This window comes from Anoplopoma fimbria, chromosome 1 (assembly GCF_027596085.1).
Source record: "Anoplopoma fimbria isolate UVic2021 breed Golden Eagle Sablefish chromosome 1, Afim_UVic_2022, whole genome shotgun sequence".
NCBI classification, from domain to species: domain Eukaryota; kingdom Metazoa; phylum Chordata; class Actinopteri; order Perciformes; family Anoplopomatidae; genus Anoplopoma; species Anoplopoma fimbria.
In genome coordinates this window covers 12,327,836-12,347,861 of record NC_072449.1, presented here as the reverse complement: position 1 = coordinate 12,347,861, position 20,026 = coordinate 12,327,836, and the positions used below count along the sequence as shown (strand labels likewise).

Sequence of the window (20,026 nt, the reverse complement as noted above, 5' to 3'; positions counted from 1 at the left end):
GAAGAGCTGCGAGATGATCCATCGTCTTCAGAAAAAATGACAGCTGAGATGCGAGCCGTAGCTTTTCTGGATTTTGGTCTTCATACTTAATGGCAGTTTTGTTTTTGTTTTGTTTGTTTCCTGGCTCTCATTTTTGATGTGCCTGCCCCTTAAAGCTGCTATAGACTTTTAATCTTAACACACACTAGTATGATTTGTGTGTGCGTGTGTATGAATAGAAATGATGTATGGGCTGTGTTGGTGAAAATAAGTTCCTATTAATGGTATGGGCACATGGTGAAAATTGCCAACGCTCAACTGCTGGAAAATTTGGTCTATTCTTTATTCCAAATGTATAATAACGGGCCAGTATTCAGTGATTTTCAGGAGTTTGATCCACTGCTGTCTAAAGACGCGACGCATTGCAGGCCCGTGTGGGTTTCTGAACTTTAAATCAACACTAATCGACCTGACAGATCCGCCCGGTTTATTTTTGAACTGCCTCGTTACAGCCCGACATAGTCAGGTTCTACAGTTTCATATGAAGTGCCTCCACTGGGCTTGGTATGGAGAAATGTGTGAATGGTTGCTTGTGTGTGTGTGTACGTTAAGCTTGGGTACTTGCACACAGGTGTGCGCGTCGACAAAACGTGCACAAAGTTAATCTCTGACGGGGGACCAAGCTACTTAGTTATAACTACTGATACTGTGTCATGGACTTGAAGTCCTGAAGTGTGCCACAACTCGACGCCGTCGGGATGTGTGAACTGTTTGCTGCTGACTCACTGACCAAAGTGACCAAGCGTCCCTCTCTGTAACCACCCCGGCCTAAAAGCCTCGGCGAGCTTGTATCGGGAACTGATGTTCTGACAGTAATAAGCAACAACCCGCTGACTCGTTTGTCACGGTTAAAGAAACTCTTGTGAAGTAAAAGTGTAAAGATGTGACCGGACTGTAAAAAGAAATCTAGAGTGAGCGGTTCCTGTCTGCACAGTAACGGCCCAATTTAGTTTCCACCAAGCAAGATTCAGATGTTCTAACCGGAACCTTTGTATGGTCTGTGGTACCATTTTACAATATAACCATTCAAAAGTGTTGTCACACCCAGAGTACATGTCAACATGCACTGTAAGAATCTAATTTAGCTGACTGACTGATGGCAATATCAATTGGGGCACAGGTATGAGACGACGCTCTAGTTTTATTTTTACTCCGATTGAGCCGATTGTCTTTGATTGATTGAAGATGTATCATGTTGTGAACGGTGGTGGAGGGGGGCTTACTTTCTCTACTTTGTGAAAATGTGATATTCCAGTTTTGCCTAACCTTCAGGAATAAAAATGTCTTGCACAAACATTCCCCCTAACCAAAATAAAGTTTGCAAACACGGAACTGTTATGAGAGCCTGTCTTTGTTATGAGCACATACATATGGATAAGATGATTGAGGTGCAGATCAAACTCTGTATTGTATTTATCAGCTAAGCTAAGACCCATTTAGTTAGTAACATTTAAAACAAGGGCATTAGTGTTTAAATAGGTATAATTCTGACACTAATCACCTCTAGTTATTGCTACACATGCAGTACAGTCCCTGACAAAAGTCTTGTCGCTTGGGTACAAGTTGACCTTAAGTGCCCCTCAAATATATTTGTAATCAATTTTTTTTATACAAGAAATGGCTAATTTCAATCCCAACAGCTTTTGAAATAATGTTTTGGTGCCAAACGAAACTGCTGAAAAGCATTCTAACGTTCACAGCTTGGTAAAGCCCACTGAGTCAGTTTTTGCAAAGACAAAAGTCTTGTCGCCTTGTCATATGATGCACCCAATCCTAGATTACAGCCTCACCTGTGATCAATAATTGATCAATCAATTAGTGGGTGTGTATAAAAAGAACCCCAGCACACCAGACCTTCACATCAACTGCAACTTGACCTCTGACAACATGCCTAAGATTCACCCTGAGACCAAAGCGTTGATTATCAAGAGGCTGAAGACCAGATCCACTGCTGAGGTGGCTGACACCTTCAATGTGTCTCAGCGTCAAGTACAAAGAATAAGAAAAAGATTTGAAGAGATTGGAGATGTTTTTGACAAGCCCAGGTCCGGCAGACCCCGCAAGACAACTGCTCGGGAGTTGGCTCGAAAATCCAAGGCCAGCCCCTTTTCCACTGCAGCAGAGCTCCACCACGCCTGGTCACCTCAAGTCCCCATGTCAACCAGGACAGTTTGTAGAATTCTGTCTCGAAATGGCCTCCATGGTCGAATCAGTGCCCAGAAACCAGCACTAAACAAAAGGCAATTAAAAAAACGTGTGGCATTTGCCAAGGCCCATAGCCTGCTAAAAGGATGGACGCTGGAAAAGTGGCAGAAGGTGGATTTCTCAGATGAATCTTCGGTTGAATTACATCACAGCCGCCGCAAATATTGCAGGAGACCTACTGGAGTCCGCATGGATCCGAGATTCACCCAGAAAACAGTTAAGTTTGGTGGCGGAAAAATCATGGTCTGGGGTTACATCCAGTATGGGGGTGTGCGAGAGATTTGCAGGGTGGAAGGCAATATCAATAGCCTAAAATATCAAGAAGTATTAGCTACCTCTTACATTCCCAACCATACAAGGGGTCAAATTTTGCAGCAGGATGGTGCTCCATCGCATACTTCCATCTCTACATCAAAGTTCCTCAAGGCGAAGAAGATCAAGGTGCTCCAGGACTGGCCAGCCCAGTCACCAGACATGAACATCATTGAGCATGTCTGGGGTAGAATGAAAGAGGAAGCATGGAAGACGAAACCAAAGAATCTTGATGAACTCTGGGAGGCATGTAAGACTGCTTTCTTTACTATTCCTGATGACTTCATCAATAAATTGTATGAATCATTGTCGAACCGCATGGATGCAGTCCTTCAAGCTCATGGAAGTCATACAAGATATTAAATATGGATCTCACAGCACCACTACTTAATTCACTGATGTTATGCAACATATTTTTGTATTTGAAGTAAATTATTTGTTCAATTTTCACATTACTCTCTGTAGGCGACAAAACTTTTGTCTTGCCAAAATCTGACCTTTCTGTGTTCATTAAATGATCAATCTTTCTTCAGTGAAGCAAATTTATTTTAGTATATTAAACATAATTTGGGAGGGTTTTAGCTTTCATATGAGCCATTTCTAAAACCAATGGATAAATTTAAAGTCAGGTTATAAGCTGTTGTTTCTACAAAATGGATAAGTGACAAGACTTTTGTCAGGGACTGTATATACAGTACATTTTCTTAAGTGGTAAAATATAAAAAGTTGCAACAGCATACTAAAAAAAACAACACCCTAACCCTCCCATGAAACCTGAATCTGAAAGTTCAGACTCATGTGAAATGGATCTGTTGTGCTGAGCCTAGGGCACGCTGGAGTGCTGTGGTTGTCGCCGTCTGGCACGGATCCTCTCCAAGAATGGATTTACGTTCCACAGATTCCCTGGACGAATAAAAGGCAACTCAGATTTAGTGGCATCTACACAGTAAGAAAACAGCAAGTTGTTTGTCTGTGTGCTCTGTTGTCCTACCAGGAGTTTTGTCGGGGGGCTGTGACTTCATCATGCTATCCCCGGGGTCTTCCTCCTGGACATAACCAACATCTGACCTCCATTGTCTCCAGTTCATTTCCTCCACCCTGAGGTTGAAGAAGACTCCTTGATTACATTGAAACACTAGAAATGCTCGACATGATTCTGACATTCCACAGCAGGATTCGAGAGTAATTACCCATAGGGGCATTCATTGTCATCTTTTGACACAGTACAATGTTTGAGGTGCTCAAAGCATTGGAAAAACAGTTAAAACCTCAGCAGTAGAGTGTCTTTTTTAGGAATAGAAATGTTCTGGTCAGTCTGGATAATCCCCTGATTTCACTATTTAACTGAACTACTTTCCACCAAATAAATGCTTCCCGTATAAAAAGATTCACATAAAATCCAGTAATTATTTCCGAGACACGTTTGTACCCAGCTAAACAATTCAACACCTTTCTAAAATAATTTAACACCTGTGCAGACTTAACAATAGGCGTTCATATCAAACACGTGCAGTGAGGGTTTACCTGAAAAATCTGCGATTGTCGTCTTGCCCGCTCCTTAAACACACCACTTTGGACACTCCAGAGTAAAGCTTACTCTTCAGGCACCTCGGCAGAGTCCTCTCCATGTCCAAAATTGTATAGGCCCTCTGAGGACGTGCAACAAAATGTCAGTGTGTGAGCTCTTTGGTGTTTTTCCAGTTTAATTTTTTTTGCGCACAATCTAGAAACACTTGTGTACAAATGTATATATTTGAGAAATTCACTCTTATTCACCTGCAGGTTCCAGATGCTTTCACTTTCTTTGGAGATTATTTCCACTGTGTTGCCCATCACGGCTATGAGCATGTTGAGCAGCAGGATGTAAGTGAGCACTATGTACAGGATAAGCAAGATGTAGAACACTTCCTTGTACTGTACATGGTCCGTGAACTCCAGGTCTCCCATTCCTATAGTGAACTTGAACAACTCCAGCATTGTAAAACGGACGTCGTTGTAACTCGGCTTCTTGCACTTAAATGGCTCAACGTCAAAATTCCTCCCACGTGCCGGTGAACCATCAGGAAGCTTTTTATTAGCTGGAGGAGAGTCTTCTATGAGGGCAACAATAGCTACGGACGAGGAGAAACTTTTAGTCAGAAGACTTGGAAAAGATTGGACAATATCTTACATTTTTCCTTTGGCATGTCCTTAATTTTCTGCATTTTGAGTCTGTGAAAGTCTTACCAGCAGAAAATCCAAAAAGAAAAACACCATACACACACAAGAAGTGTAATAGGTCACCCAGGATCATCTAAAAGAGAAACAGACTGTAAATATGGCAACCTATGTCTCACTCTGAGACTTTTGGGTACTTATTCTTACTCTTTCCATCATGACACTGTACATCCCCATTCGTTTAGAGCCTCGTGAGTAGTAAAGAACATTGATCCAGGCAAGAGCCAGCGAGAGCACGAGGAGTCCAACGTACTCTCTCAACCCACAGCTGTACAAAACTGTGCAGATCAGGAGGAGCGTCGCCTGCAGGAAACTGCGAAACAAAGTCGAGTGGTAAGAAAGCAGTGATAATGAATGTGTCCATCACGACAGGTTAACGGCGACACTTACAACAGAATGTCACAGAATCCATACGTGTACAGAGCCTTGAAGGTTGGGGGGGTCCTCTTGAAAATTATTATCTGTGGATTCGGGAGTTGAGACATATGAAAATAGTTTGAAAATGATTGGGACTCTTTGGGCGTGAATTACTAGAACCGGATTCAACTTCCTCACCGCTTTATAGAAAAACCACATTGCTCCAAGGACACTGAGGAGCTCGCCAATGCAGCGAAAGTAGTCGGGCGGGACATCTTCAATGGGAAACGGTGGCTGCAAGTCAAAAGGGGTTAGAAGTCATTCCTCAGCCTGATAAAGTTGTTGAACACAGTTTTTCTGGTTTTAAGTCAGAGGATGTTTTTTTTGTGCCTTACCTGTCCTTCCTTCCTGTAGCAGGCCACAGAGGTGAAGATGATCAGGTATGACACGTAGACCAAGAAATTCATCAAGAATAACTTGGAAGCAAACCTGTCCCACTTATCCTGGAGAAGGCTGCGCAATGGCTCGACCTGGAGCATCTCAGGACGATTCTGATGCAATGGTCACAGGATCATTTCCACATCAAAGGCCTCTACTTAAACTGGCGGAGCAACACTCCAAAGCCTTTGAGAATGCCATGAACGCTTGTTTGCAGAAACTCTTCGGCCTAAGAAATTAAATGGTAAACTGCTGCCAGAGCACTGACAGATTTTTCGGTGCTTCTGTAGTGTTGTTATATAATTCCTCCATTATAAAAGGCAAATCCCTAGCATCATTTCCATATATAGTTAGATGTTTACAACTATAAAATTAACATATTTAATACATATTTTTTTTACTTAATCCTGCACTATATTTTCTTAAGCAGGAGGATGTTGTGTTCCACATTCATTCATTCATTGAAGGTCATTTGTAGACCTTCATGTGCAGATCATTTTAAGGTAAAATTTGGTTAAATAAGATATTTCATACCGGAATATCACTCCCGAAGACGACTATGTCCAACACAGAGTTTTCTTCGTTGGTGTCTATGGAACTGGTGTCGTAAAGTGAAGAGTGAACGGGTCCATAGACCCAATCTGTAAACTTCCTGGACAGCGACCTCATCTCCTCATCCAAGAATTCCCGGTGTAACATGTGCCTGAACAGCTGGCCAATGAGATTTATCAGAAAGGACATGATTATCTTTTGTGACAATACAACAATCTTCATTGGCATATTATCAGAAGATGGGCCTTTACATGGTCACAGACATGTAAAGGACTCTCACCTCTTCTCCATAAATGGTAAATGGACTGTAATTGTATAGCACTTTTTTAGTCTTCTGACCACTCAAAGAGCTTTAGACCAACGTGTCATCATACATTGCAAGGTGCCACCTGCCCATCAGGACTATCTAATCATTCATACCCATTCATAAAACAGCAGGAATAACCTGCAACCTGCAGGAGAAATTTTGGGGTTAAGTGTCTTGCCCAAGGACACATCGACATGGACTAGAGGAGCCATGGAAGATTCTGTTCTACCACTGAGGCACAGTCGCTCCGACATAAGACCATATCTCAGCTCTGTGGTAGTTTTGCAAGCCTTTGTAGATGATTTATATCACCTTGTAGTCAATTTGTATCTTTATGGTCTTTTTGTATCTCTTTGTGACTTCCAAACAGGAAATATTAGCAGTTATTTCAAACAGAGGCTCTGAACCAGGGACCCCTAACCCTGTGGGCTGGATCCCCGTATGCCCGTTCAGTGATCCGTCCATGAGCATTCTCTCATTACTTGCACACATATGGCAGGTTTTCCAAGGTAAGTTTAAATGTTATAAGACAATGCAACCATGCTGCAAAGGACTGTTATACAGGAAACCATCAAAGTTTATCTGGAAACAAACCTTCAGAAGAAACCCGACCTACCCCAATCTTGCCTAGCTTGGCTGCTAACTTCAGAGGAGTCAGCCCCTGATTATTCTCAATCATTTCCAACTGGATCTTTTTTTTTTTTTCAAGTCTGTTGTGCTGAATAAGGATGTCGTCATACATCTTTGCAATCATATCGGTGTTTTCTGCCGTATTGTCTGCTATGACTACCAAAGCATGCAAGACAGTGTTTCCTTGTGAGTCTTTGTCAGCCACGTCAGCTCTTCTGTAAGAGTTTTCTATGAGGAAAGACACAATATTGGGTTGGTTGGTGCAGGCAGCCAGTGACAGAGGAAGCTCTCCTATTGGAAACACACAAAGTTCAGATTAGTGACTTGGTTATAAACAACTGGGACAGAAATCATAGCTTCAGTTTAGATTTTTCTGGATGCAGTAACCCACCAAAATAAAAGCCCAGTCCTGCATTACGCTGGAAGAACTTCCCGTCGGCTTTGGCTTGCACATCTGCTCCTTTCTGGACCAACAGTGTCACATGGTCAAAGCTTCTTCTCTCAATGGCGATATGCAAGGCTGTCTGACCTGTGAGTGACATGTGTTTTATTGGTACAGGACACAGGCTTTTAATGTTTTCTGCACATCGTTAGTCTCTCAAATTTAAGAATTACGTCTCCTATAAATGTAAGAATTTTATGAGGCCCCAATTGCCATAAAATGTGTTCTGGTGGACATTTAAGCTATTACAAGAAACTTTCAATTTGTGTGTACAAAAGCAGTAGTGTTCCCGAGCAAAATGCGCAAAATCCGACCCGATGACAAGCATTAAGAATAACTATATAAAAATAGTCAATCTTCTCAATGATGATCTGGTGTATTATGTAGATCATTTAGAGGCTGAAGTTTTAAATTGAGACTGTTTCATAACCATTAAAAGTTCCTCAGCGTAACTTAAGGTGCATTTCTATTAGCATCTACATTTTACAGTATTTTGTTCTTATACAGGTCAAGCACCACTTATGGCCAGATTCTACATCCTTCACTCTTGAGTTCAACAGCCAGATAAATCACACTGAAAGTATAAAATTTAAATGAATTAAAAGCAGCTGTATTTATTTTTGGGGGTACGCTGGCGAAAGCATACATTTCTAATGAGTGTAATGTATGGATTTTACATTTCTTTTGAGGCCTTTCAGGATATGTTAACTCTTTTACCTACCTTTGTAGAAAGGATCTTTGTAAGATGCGTTGATTATATTTTCCAAGTCTCCAGTTTTCTCGGCTAGGTCAAGCAGGACTTCAACTGTGTCATTTTTGCCATCCTTTAGGTTCAGCAAAGCTTTCAGGAGCGCCGTTTTTCCATTTGTTTCATCTGAAAGTTGTGCACAAAAAACTGTTTTGTTTCGCATCACATTTCACATCAATGTCTAGAGAGTTTCTGATGATTCATATTAACTCAATAAATAAGTACTGGTATATTCTACTTCAAGTCCCACTGCACACAAATTGTTCCTTTTGATACATACAAGTTTTACAGTCCAATCACTTCACATCCAGCTTCTTTGGAGTTACATTATTTTCATAACATTGTTTTCATGGGCTTCTATATTTAATATGCCTCATCCATAGATTCTGATCTCTTTGGTTTTTCTTAACAAAATAATTTTAGCCAACAGCAAAACCCGGTGGCACCCAAAAACATTCACCTCCAGCTTCTTTGGAGTTACAATTTTTTTTTTCTTTACATAGGAGGTGTTTCACATTAGCTCCTAAATGTAATGACCCTTATCAATTCACTTTGATCTTCTGCCAGTGACACCTTGTCTAAATAAAAGTCTTTTAGCCAACAGCAAACAGTCTTGCTCTGCATGACAAACATCCATTTCACTGCACAAACATACTTTGAAGGAGACATGGCTGTACTGTTTCAAACGAACATGACCATATATATCAGCAAGACATAGACAGTTATAAAAAACAAAACATTAAAAGTGCTTCCTGCCTACTTGCCTGTGAATTCTGGGCTCGTAAGTTGCTTCTCATTAACTCTCAGGTACTCAAGCAGGCCATCAAGTTGAGTTGGGTCTCCCTGGGAAGCTGCTTTGAAGACTCTCTCCCTGGTGAATGCTTTGCTGTAAATGTTGTCAACACTGGTACTACAGTGTCTGAAATGTAGAAAATCAGACAAGTCATAAACTGATTTAAGCAGCTCAAGATTGTAAGCAATGCAATCATTTATTACAACTATATTTAAATATCCTTTCTATTTTAAAACAAAAAACACTTTGATAACACAGTTGTTGTTCATGAGTTTCTTAGTGAAAAGGATCTGGACCAGCTTGTGAACAAGAACAGGTTTAGTCTAGCTGAAGCTTGTTTACCTCAACAACTATGTCAGCTGATCAATCCCCAAAGGCTAAAATGCTAGTTTTTTCTTAGCAGCAATAGAACCACACTGATTTGTGTTTGGACAACTCCAGCAGTCAGTCTGTGCATTATTAAAGGCCCTGTGCATAACCTGTCAAACACTAGTTCTTCCTCAGAAGGAGCGGTTACCTAGGTATTGAGACGTTGGTATCCATAGGTGCAGGAATTATCTCCGAGCTGTCTTTCTTGAGGAGCCAATCCAGACCATTCCCCTCCTCTCCTGGACTTTTGTCCGGTGGCTGTCCATTGTCCATCTTATTTGCCGCTTATAATCCAGTCTCAGTTGTGTATGTCAAAATACTATGTTTGCCTTCCCAAATAGCTCATCGACTGTGATGAGCCACAGCTGCACAGGTGTAGAATTGCAAATGTCAGGGGCAGCACTGAAGCGTTAACGGTGTGTTTGTTACGTTGGTGACGCTCCTCCCTCTCCCCAGAGGCCAGGGCAGGTCTGTGTATGCCTGACAGCAGTTTTTCCAATTGCAGAAAATACTAGTATCTGTTTCCTCTCTGACATTCTTTTGTGAGGTCTTCAATACCATGTGTTCTCACTTTTTAGGACAGCTTGGCACCAAGCTTCAAACTAATGTATCTCAGTATGATCTGTATGCCTTAATTGCTTCACTGAAAGGTAATTTAATTAAGCGTGATTCTGTTGAATAGTCATTCGATTAACTTAATGGTCTGGAATTCAATAATAAAAAATATTCTTGCCAACTGATAAACTGATTTGTATTGTGTATCCTTATACCAATATTAGCGATAAAACTGCAAGAGTGTTGAATTGAGTGCAGTTAAAGAGACACAGAGAAAAGGATTTGGTTTGTTCTATTAATGAAGGTACTGACTGACTTGCTTTATACAATAGACAGGCACAATTTTCCATGATAATACTTCCAAAATTCTAATTCTTCCTAATTTCACATAGATTCTTCACCTAGAGATTTCTACATTAAGGAATTTGGAGAGGTCAGCTCAACTGGAGTGCAATGGCTAAGCCTCGCCCTGGGTGAACCAATTTCATTTTTTTCAATTTTTAAACGTTTATTAATTCCAGAACATGTGTTACATCAACGACCTAGACTATCAATTTACACATAATGACCTCTTCATTTTCAGGGTCACATTAAACACTATATACAAACTTTCCCACTTCAACAAACTATACATTACCAAAAAAGAATCAAAACAAATATTTATGTCTGAGGGAACCCCCAGCCTAACAGTATTCTTTTCTTTCCAGATCATGGGTACTTTCATCATCAGATCATTTAGACACAGTAACATCCATGTTTTCACGTTCACATAACATAAACAATCTTTTCATTAATTATTATTTCCCACTAGCTCAGACTTTACATTATCAAAAAAGGTCATAAATAATATAGTTTGGGGAACTTTCCAAACTAACAGTTCTCTCTTTTTTCTCTGTTGTTGACCTGTCTTTTAACATATAGTCGTTAAAGATGTCTAACATAGATCTTACAACCATTTTATGTGGGATACAGACTCTCTTTTACACAGTTAATGACAGACCACCATTTATCTACCTCGGCGGTTGGATTCCTTTGTAAGCAGCCATAAGCTACATCATCATTGAAAACAGGATTTTTTCACAAAGCTTGCAGCCATGGTGACACCAGTAACCTGACACTTCTAGCAGCAGGGTATGACCAAAAAAGGTGTTGTAGCGTTTCACTGTCAACATAGGAAGGCCTTGGGCATTTTGCACTGAGGGTGCATTTCCTCCTCTCAAGGAACGCTCTTGTAGGCAAACACTGGTTTACAACTTGCCAGACCAAATCTTTGTGTGTATTAGTAAGGATGGAATGGTTTACATTGGACCATACTATCTCTGAATGTGACCACAGGAGTTAACCTTGAATGGAGTGGGGACAGAGCATGTTCTACTTCTGTTCTTGTGATTTTGTTATACGAGAGTTGGGTTACATCTTGTTTTATAGATGAAAACAGTTTGCGCATATGGGATGGTTTGTGGTGGCCTTTTCCCCCATGTTGTAAGGACGCCCCGCCCCACCTAAAACGTAGCAAAAAGAGCCCAAGCTGGGGGCTACATCGGGCTTAAGACAAGCTTTAAAGATTGTGGTCCCAAACATAGCTTTTAGCTTACATTCAATGTCTGGGATACCTTTACCCCACTTCTCTAAAGGCCTGTATGTTATTTCCCTTTTTAGTTTCTCATGCTGCCCTTCGCATATAAATTGAAAAAATATTTTTCTGTCTTGCCATTGGAGGACCTTTCCCATAATTTTGGGAAATTTTTGACTCCCAATTGGTGTTTTCCATATCTTTTCCTATTTGTACTCCTAAAACGTCAATTGGATCTGTTTTATGTATGAGGCCTAGATGCTCCACTGGCTCTCTCCAGTTTATGCAGAGAATTTCCCATGTTGCTTCATTGACTGTTGTACCAGATGCCGCAGTGAAGTTGTTCCAAGTCAACAAGGTGTCTCTATTTGATCTAATGTCTGTGAGGATGAGAGTAAGGTCATCCATATACAAAGTAAGTTTTGCCTCTTTGCCTTCTGCCTCTGGCATTGAAAGGCCTCTGATCACCTGATTTGACTTTGAAAGGGGCTGTATTTTTGCCATTTACTGAAACGGTGCTAGCAATGTCAGTATGTCGCAAATCTACCCATGTTCTAAATATATTGCCAAAATTGAGTTGGGACAGAGCGGCTTTAAAGAACCGATGACTGATACTATCGAAGGTTTTCTCCAAGTCCAGCTTCAAGATGCAAAGTGGGAGGTTGTGATCTTGGGCAAACAGATATGAATCTCTGACTAAGGCTAGGCTGTCATGTTTGGTCTATAACGACCAACTGATCAATTACTGGTTGCATTTGGAAGAAAATAGCCTTTGACAGTATCTTAACATCCACTCCTAGAAGTGTCAAAGGTCTCCGGTTCTTCAGGTCCCTCCGGTCTCCCTTTTTGAAAAGAAGGGGGATGGAGCCTGTTCCTAAAGAAGTGGGTAGAGTACCTCTAGCGAAACTTTCCATGAACACCTCCAACAAAGGGTCTTCAAGCTGGTCCCAAAAGGTACTATAAAACTCTTTGGGTAAGCCGTCCAGACCTGGAGATCTATTACCCTGCATGCTCTACATAGTTTTAGTTAACTCAGAGGTTGTCAAGTCTCTGTCGAGAAAATCTTCATCTGTATCGTTAAGTTTTGTGGTTAAATGGGACAAAAAGAAGCTAACTGACTGTTCAGATGTGGCTCTGTCTTGAAAAAGAACAGAGTAGAATGACTTGACAACACCATATACTTCTTGAGGATCGCTAGCTTCTCTTCCATCTCTGTCCAACACGCCTTCAATACAGTGCCTTGACTTCCCCAGCTTATTAAAAAAATAGCAAGTACACTATTTTTTCTCTTCTAGGTGTTGCATCCTGCTCCTTCAGTGTTTCCCGCAGGATTTTTTTCAGCAGCGGTGGTGTGGCCCCCGAACCCTCTAGGGGGGCCGGGGGGCATGCCCCCCCGGCCGAAATTTTTTTGTACCCTTTACATTGGAATGCATGAATCTGGTGCACTTTGAGAGGAGAATATGCACTTAAATCCTATTCAAACAGTCCTGTGTATTACTGTAGATGGGATTATTGGTGTTGTAACTTTGCCTTTTGTGTCTTCATTTACAGATTTTTATATTTTTGTATAGTAATATTTAAACAAAAAATGCAAATATAATTTGCACAATTTATTTACAGATTTTTGCCTAATGCTTAAACACTAACTGTTTTTTACATAAGACACTTTGTTCAAAAATGAAATCTCCTGCAACAATGGGCAAAACACATCTTTTTAAATTATAAACCTAACTAAAATTTGAAAAGAACACAGACTCACACACATGACATGCCGACATCTTTCTTTATTCTGGGTGGAAATAGTACCATAGTTACGCCATTAAATGCGTTTATGGAAACATTTTTAGCGAGAAATGTGCATTTTACTTTCATAATGTTCGCTCGGTGAATGTGAAGGATGTTTGGTTTGATAGTTATGACGAAGAGGGCTGGGTGATGACCGAAAAGGACGAGATCGCGGGTACAAGCGGCCGAGATGAGTTTTCTCAGAAGGGTGGCTGGCGTCTCCCTTAGGGATAGGGTGAGAAGCTCAGCCATCCGTGAGGAACTCGGATTAGAGCCGCTGCTCCTCTACTTAGAAAGGAGTCAGCTGAGGTGGTTCGGGCATCTGGCAAGGATGCCCACTGGGCGCCTTCCTTGGGAGGTGTTTCAGGCACGTCCAGTGGGGAGGAGACCTCGGGGAAGACCCAGGACTAGGTGGAGAGATTATATCTCAACACTGGCCTGGGAACGCCTCGGGATCCCCCCGTCAGAGTTGGTCAATGTGGCCCGGGAAAGGGAAGTCTGGGGCCCCCTGCTTGAGCTGCTCCCCCCGCGACCCGACCCCGGATAAGCGGACGAAAATGAGATGAGATGAGATGAGATGAGTTATGACGAAGAGGGAACGCTCCGTTCACTTGCATGGACATGGACTCATCTAGCTGCGTTAGCGCGTTGACGCGTTGAACCACCACACAATGATCAAGCGTCAGGTTTGGCGCGTACTCGCGTTATCCAACGCGAGTAAACGCGTTGGATAACGCGGATAACACCAACCGACCACACCAACCACACCAACCGCATGGTGCCCCTTTCACATCGCCGCAAGATCGGAGCCGGTGATCCCAAAAAGAGCGACAACACGCACACACACATAGGCCTACACACACACACACACACACACACACAATACTAGAGGAAAAACGGCACGGAGGTTGCGATTTATAGATACAATAAAATGATTGGGCTCAGAGGGTTTTTAACACTGGTGGTCATGAAGCGACACATTTTAGCAACTTACTTTCTCTCTCTCTCTCTCTCTGTCTGTCTCTCTCTCTCTCTGTCTGTCTCTCTTTCCTTCTTTCTTCGATCTTCCGCTTCACTCGCTACTGCTAGAATGAATGTATTTTTCTTCTTTGATGTTGGTTACGTGACGATGTGCCGCGTGCTGCGCAATTGACGTTACGCGCTGTATATTTTCTAAAAGGAGCTACGTAAAAAAAAAATAAAAAAATTAGGAGAAGGATTTTTATTGCAGCGGCGGAGAAAATTCAGCAGCGGCGGCGCGCCGCTGCTGTGTGAACGTGGGGGAAACACTGTCCTTGTGAACTTGTGATCTATATGCGAGAAGGTTTTTCCATTGGTCCAAGGATACCTTGGAGTTGACAGATTTATCAGTCTGTAAGTCTCAACAAGTTTACAGTCTTTAATAATGCCTGGAGTGTGTGGGAACTAACATCTAGTTTCACAGAAGAGGTGGATCTTCCGTCTGCTATGTCAACAATGCAGTTAAAATCACCCCCAATAATAACTTCTCTCCAACAGTGAGCTAAGTTTTGAATGGACTGTTACACTATAATGCCACCTCCAAAAGTTTTCCGATGACTCCTCCATTGTTGGATGTATCACCAGGGACAACGAGGAGGAGTACAGAGGACTGATTGAGAGCTTCATCACATGGTGCAGCAACAACCACCTGAAGCTCAACATCAGCAAGACCAAGGAGCTTGTGGTGGACTACCAGAGGAACAGAAGCCCCCCTGTCCCTGTTTTCATTCAGGGAGGGGAAGTGGAGAGGGTTGAGTCCTACAAGTACCTTGGGGTGCAGATAAACAATAAACTGGACTGGACACACAACACTGACGCCCTATACAGGAAAGGACAGAGCAGGCTGTTCTTCCTGAGGAGGCTGAGGTCCTTCAATGTGTGCAATAAACTGCTCAAGGCATTCTACCAGTCTGTGGTAGCCAGCGCCCTCTTCTTCGCTGTAGCGTGCTGGGGTGGTGGCATCAGGACTGGAGATGCCAACAAGCTCAACAAGCTGGTGAGGAAAGCCAGCTCTGTGGTGGGTCTGGAGCTGGACAGTCTGGAGTCAGTGGGTGAGAGGAGGATGAAGGCCAAACTCGGAGCCATCCTGGACATTCCCTCTCACCCTCTCCATGAGGAACTGTGGCAGCTGGGCAGCTCTTTCAGCCATCGGCTGATTCTGCCAAAGAGCAGGACTGAGCGCTTCAGACGCTCATTTGTGCCCACTGCCATCAGACTGTACAACAACAGCGGAGACCACAGTCTGTCATCATGCTGACCAGCCCCCCCCCCCCCCCCCATGTGGATATACTGTACATTTTTTATTTGTATTCTTATTTTTTATTTCATTCTATTTTTATTTTATTGTATAATATGTGTATTTATTATCTGTTTCTGTGTAGTTGAGCTGCTGCAACACTTGAATTTCCCCCATGGGGATCAATAAAGGAATATAATAATAATATCGAGTCTCAGTTGGGCAGTGGATTCACTTCTATATCCACTAATAGCAGTCTACCCTCTATAACCCTCAACCCTCTGAATATGTAAATATGTACCCTTGAAAAGGATTGCCACATCAGAGGCTCTGTTTTTATCGTCCCCTGACCATACCGATTGTCCATAAGTCCTTCGGTTTTCATATAGTTTGTAATTTTCTTTGAAGCCAATAGAGCACTCCTGTAGTAGAAATATGTCACCCCTACTTCTGTGCAGAAAACTGACACTTAATAGGGTCATTGAGGCCTCTAGTGTTAATAGTAACAACCTTGAGGGATGGCATAACAAATGTTTTGTGGGAGGAGAGATTGGCAGTCTACAGACATGCTTCAAACCATTGACGAGGAAGCTCTGTGGATCTAGGAAGGAGGAAGAGGTGGACAGAGGGTCAGAGGGTACCTGTAGATCCGAGCTGGATATGGACGAATCACCGGATGACTTCTGGGGCCGCTTTCGGGTTGCCGTACAGTCCAGAGGAATGTCAGGAAGGGGGGAAGAATTGGGAGGCGCATCCATGTCCCCAGATGGACCCTGGTTTATTTCATGAAAGGGGGTGCTGGCTGTGCAGCCAGGGGGTGTTAGGTCGGCAAGCATAAGGTCCAGTAGGTATCTGCAGTCCTTGGATGAAACAGGAACCTTAAATATTAAGGTCTGCACCGTTTGCCCAGCTGGTAGGTCCTCCTGGGATTGCTGAATGTCCATGGTTGATTGGTTAAGTTGTTCTTGGGTGGCAATCTGGAAGTAATAATAATCAATCCTTTATTAGTCCCACAATGGGGAAATTATTTCTCTGCATTTAACCCATCCCGGAGGAGCAGTGGGCTGCAATGAAGCGCCCGGGGAGCAACTTGGGGTTAGGTGTCTCGGCATGTTGCCGGTAGAGGGGCTTGAACCACCAACCTTGTGGTTACGGGACAAGCGCTCTACCTCATGTGCCACAGCCGCCCAAGTACAGAGCATGAACCTTTGTTTTTGTATCTAGGGGGCAGCTCCAGCTCTCCTACCCTTGGCATCCATGGTTCTGTGGAGCCTGAAGTTCTGCAGTGCCAGAAAGCACATTCTGAACACCTCCAGTGGAGATAGGTGTAGTCTCCTCCTAACCAGACTATCTGTGATCCCCTGGGGGGATGGGTGCCTGTTGATTACCTTCAGCAGTTCATTCAGGGTGGTCCTGGGGAAAAGGTCCTGGTGGCTGCTGGTCACTGATTCTTTGCTGGTTCTGATTGAAGGGTTCTGGTTCAATGTTTGTTCTGTCTTGGTCCTTAGGGTCAGTCTGTTCCTCTGTAGGTGGAAGATAAGGGTGGTTGAAAAATTGGATTTAAACCTCTGGCTCGGTTTGCATACGATTCAGGGCAACCCCTGAATGTGTGAGTGTTCGATCCACAAAGGTTACATCTCATTGGTTGGTCACAGTCTTTGGTAATGTGGCCAGTGTTTTGCAGCTCCTGCAGAAGGTTGTATTTGAAGAACCACACTTCCTGCAGGTTTTGGCTGTCCAGCATAGAAAACATGGCCCCTAATTGGTCCCAGTGGGATACTGGAAGGAAGGTGTTGGAGTATCCTAGAGTCCCCGCCACTCCTCAGCCACATAAAAGAAGTGCCTGGCCCCGGTTCTGATGTCTCTTCATCGTTAAGCTCCATGCTCGGTAAAAAAAGAGCAATGGAAAGACAAGCATGTGCAAATGTCCGACGTTACTTTTTCAGAGTCCAAAATGACAGTAACTGTTTGGATTCTAGCTCGGAAAGAGGCATGAGAAGCACTTCCTGAAGTCTCAGGTTATTATCCTTTTTCTGATTGTAGCAGTCAAGGCATTGCTTGAACAAAGTGTAGGAAGTAAAGATTACCTCAAAGATTCTTCTTCTAGGCAGGGCAAATACATAGTAAAGCTGAGGAGGGCTGAAACCCAGTTCCTTCTGGATTACATTCCCGCTGAACTGTACTTGGTCCATTTCCAGGTCTTCTTGGAGCTCAAAAGGAACTGCATGACTTTGAAAACCAGCTGATGCCATTGCAGAGGTAGAGATGTCCAATGTCATCAGAAACTATGAACTAATTTAGAGCCACGTTACAAACACAGTTGCAGCACAAAAAGAAACGGAGAGCCAAAATCAGAAAGAAAGCGAATGTTAAATGAAGAACGTGTTTTATGGTCCGATGATGAACTACACAACAAGAACTAATAGAGCTCCCGTAGTCTCTAGTGGAGAACAGAGCTGACTGCAGGATCCAACACTAAACTGAGTTTGTGAGTCACAACGGAGTTCATGATGTTAACTATGAACTACACAATAACATTATACTCTTCTCCACTGACTGACAGTTAACTTCATCCTATTAATAGAACCACTGTGACTTTATATTCATTAGAGCAGCATTCACTTGAAATTATACTGAATATATTTCATGTTAAAATTGTTACTCAAGATCAAATGTTTTGCTAAATAAATACAGCATACATTCTCTGTCAGGTTATTTAACGGAGATGTTTAATGATTTATTATTTCACATCTTTATCAGGGGAGAGCGCGAACGCAGTCCCCCACTACCACAAATTATGCAGTCGAGATTCCCACATTTGGGGAATTCGCAGAGGTCAGCTCAACCGGAGTGCAATGGCTAAGCCTCGCCCTGGGTGAACCACCTTCTTGATCATGGTATCTCCCCTGCCAGGTAAGTATGAGTTGTACACATCAGAGACAGGGGAGTCTTCCACAGACACACCATGCTGACTGATGGTGCTGACTATGTAGATATTACCAGAAAACACAGACTAGAAGGGGTCTAATAACCTTAAGGAGTTTAATATGGAGAAAGTCATGTGTTATAGGGCTGACAAAGATTATCTACATTTTACTTGAGAAATAAGGGTTATGTTTCCCATCATGCAATGCTGTATTTTCATAACAAAAGCCAAACTAAAATCACCAGCTGTATCTACTTGACTGCAACAAATGAGTAACAGCTCCACAGCAAGTTCAGAGGAGACAAAGATGAATCAAACTGCAATCAAAAGTAATTTGATCCACATTTGAAATACAGAGGAAAGAATAAAATCACACGTGTGTTGTCTCCATAGACTGGAGATTTTCTCCCATTCAAACCACTTCCTGTTTCTTTGTTTACTGCTGGTAAGCTTCTGATATACTGCCATCTAGTGGTCTGGAGTGTGAATAACACGAGTGGTTCTACAAATATAAACAATACAGTTAAAGAAAAAAACTCAACATGATTACCTCCATGAAGGATTTAATGCAGGTCTGTTGTTTTAGACTGCATCAGGTTAAGATAGCTGAACCTGATGAACTGACAAGTGGTTTAATATAATCTCTATGTTTCTGTGTATAGATAACAGCAAAATTATATCATATAACCTTTGGTGTGTGTGTGTTTGTATATATGCATGTGTTTGTATATGCAAGTGTGTATAATACTTTTGGGAAATGAGCAGTACTATGAAGCCTAACGACAGACTGAATCATTGTGAGTAATTGAATGTTTTACATTTTTCCACACATGTTGAGAGGACTGTGAACTCGGCACTTTCTTCAACAAACGTCTTGTCTCACTCACAGGTTCAGTTACTTTAACAGCAACATACATTTAGCATAATACAGCTTAACAGCTGATTTAGCACATTGTCACTATTTGCAAGAAACTAATACACCACCATCAAAATGATGTTTTGTTGATTTGTCTTTGAACACGTTTATGGGGTGCACCGTTCCTGGAGGTACTGCAATACCAGGTCGATGCGTGGAGTGGACGGAGCAAGCCCCTATTCCATCTCCCTATTCCAAAAATCAATTTAATATATGGTCCCCGGGTAGGGGACGTATCAGATATTAAACTGATAAGAACAGATACTACACTTGATCTTAGCCAAAAGGCCGAGAAGCGATACCATGTGACTGTCGGAGCAGAGGACCTCATTCTCCGCACAGTCAGTCTCACTGATGGGTCGGGAACTGAACCACAACGTTTTGGTTCAACACATGAAACAGGATCATTATAATATATATCAGATTTGGGATAATCTACCAATTCTGCTGTTTAGTTTAAGATACTTTACATTTAACTTGTGTTCACAAATGGACTTCCTGGACACGTGGTACGCTTTCGTCCAATAGGAAGTAGAAACCCGATAAATATAGTTAGAGACACGCTGGGATACATATTATGTTCATACTAGTATATTCTTTATTAA

The 20,026-nt window shown here is 42.3% G+C and overlaps 1 protein-coding gene and 2 non-coding genes across 3 annotated transcripts; all 3 read right to left on the bottom strand.

The window, feature by feature from the left end:
• Positions 1–3,379: 3,379 nt before the first annotated feature.
• Positions 3,380–9,682, bottom strand: LOC129092090 (transient receptor potential cation channel subfamily V member 1-like). Its single transcript, XM_054599891.1, has 15 exons — positions 9,558–9,682; positions 9,012–9,166; positions 8,221–8,373; positions 7,449–7,586; positions 7,044–7,348; positions 6,103–6,279; positions 5,526–5,681; positions 5,329–5,424; positions 5,164–5,234; positions 4,921–5,086; positions 4,783–4,849; positions 4,333–4,667; positions 4,081–4,205; positions 3,548–3,654; positions 3,380–3,459 (listed from the first exon to the last, which is right to left on the bottom strand). The coding sequence occupies exons 1-15, from the start codon at positions 9,680–9,682 to the stop codon at positions 3,380–3,382; spliced, it is 2,256 nt and encodes a 751-aa protein (XP_054455866.1).
• An 8,654-nt stretch (positions 9,683–18,336) lies between these two features.
• LOC129097809 (U1 spliceosomal RNA) lies at positions 18,337–18,500 on the bottom strand. Its single transcript, XR_008531542.1, has one exon. It is a non-coding gene; the product is annotated as a U1 spliceosomal RNA (small nuclear RNA).
• A 1,030-nt stretch (positions 18,501–19,530) lies between these two features.
• Positions 19,531–19,721, bottom strand: LOC129097861 (U2 spliceosomal RNA). The gene has a single exon (XR_008531564.1). It is a non-coding gene; the product is annotated as a U2 spliceosomal RNA (small nuclear RNA).
• Positions 19,722–20,026: the final 305 nt, after the last annotated feature.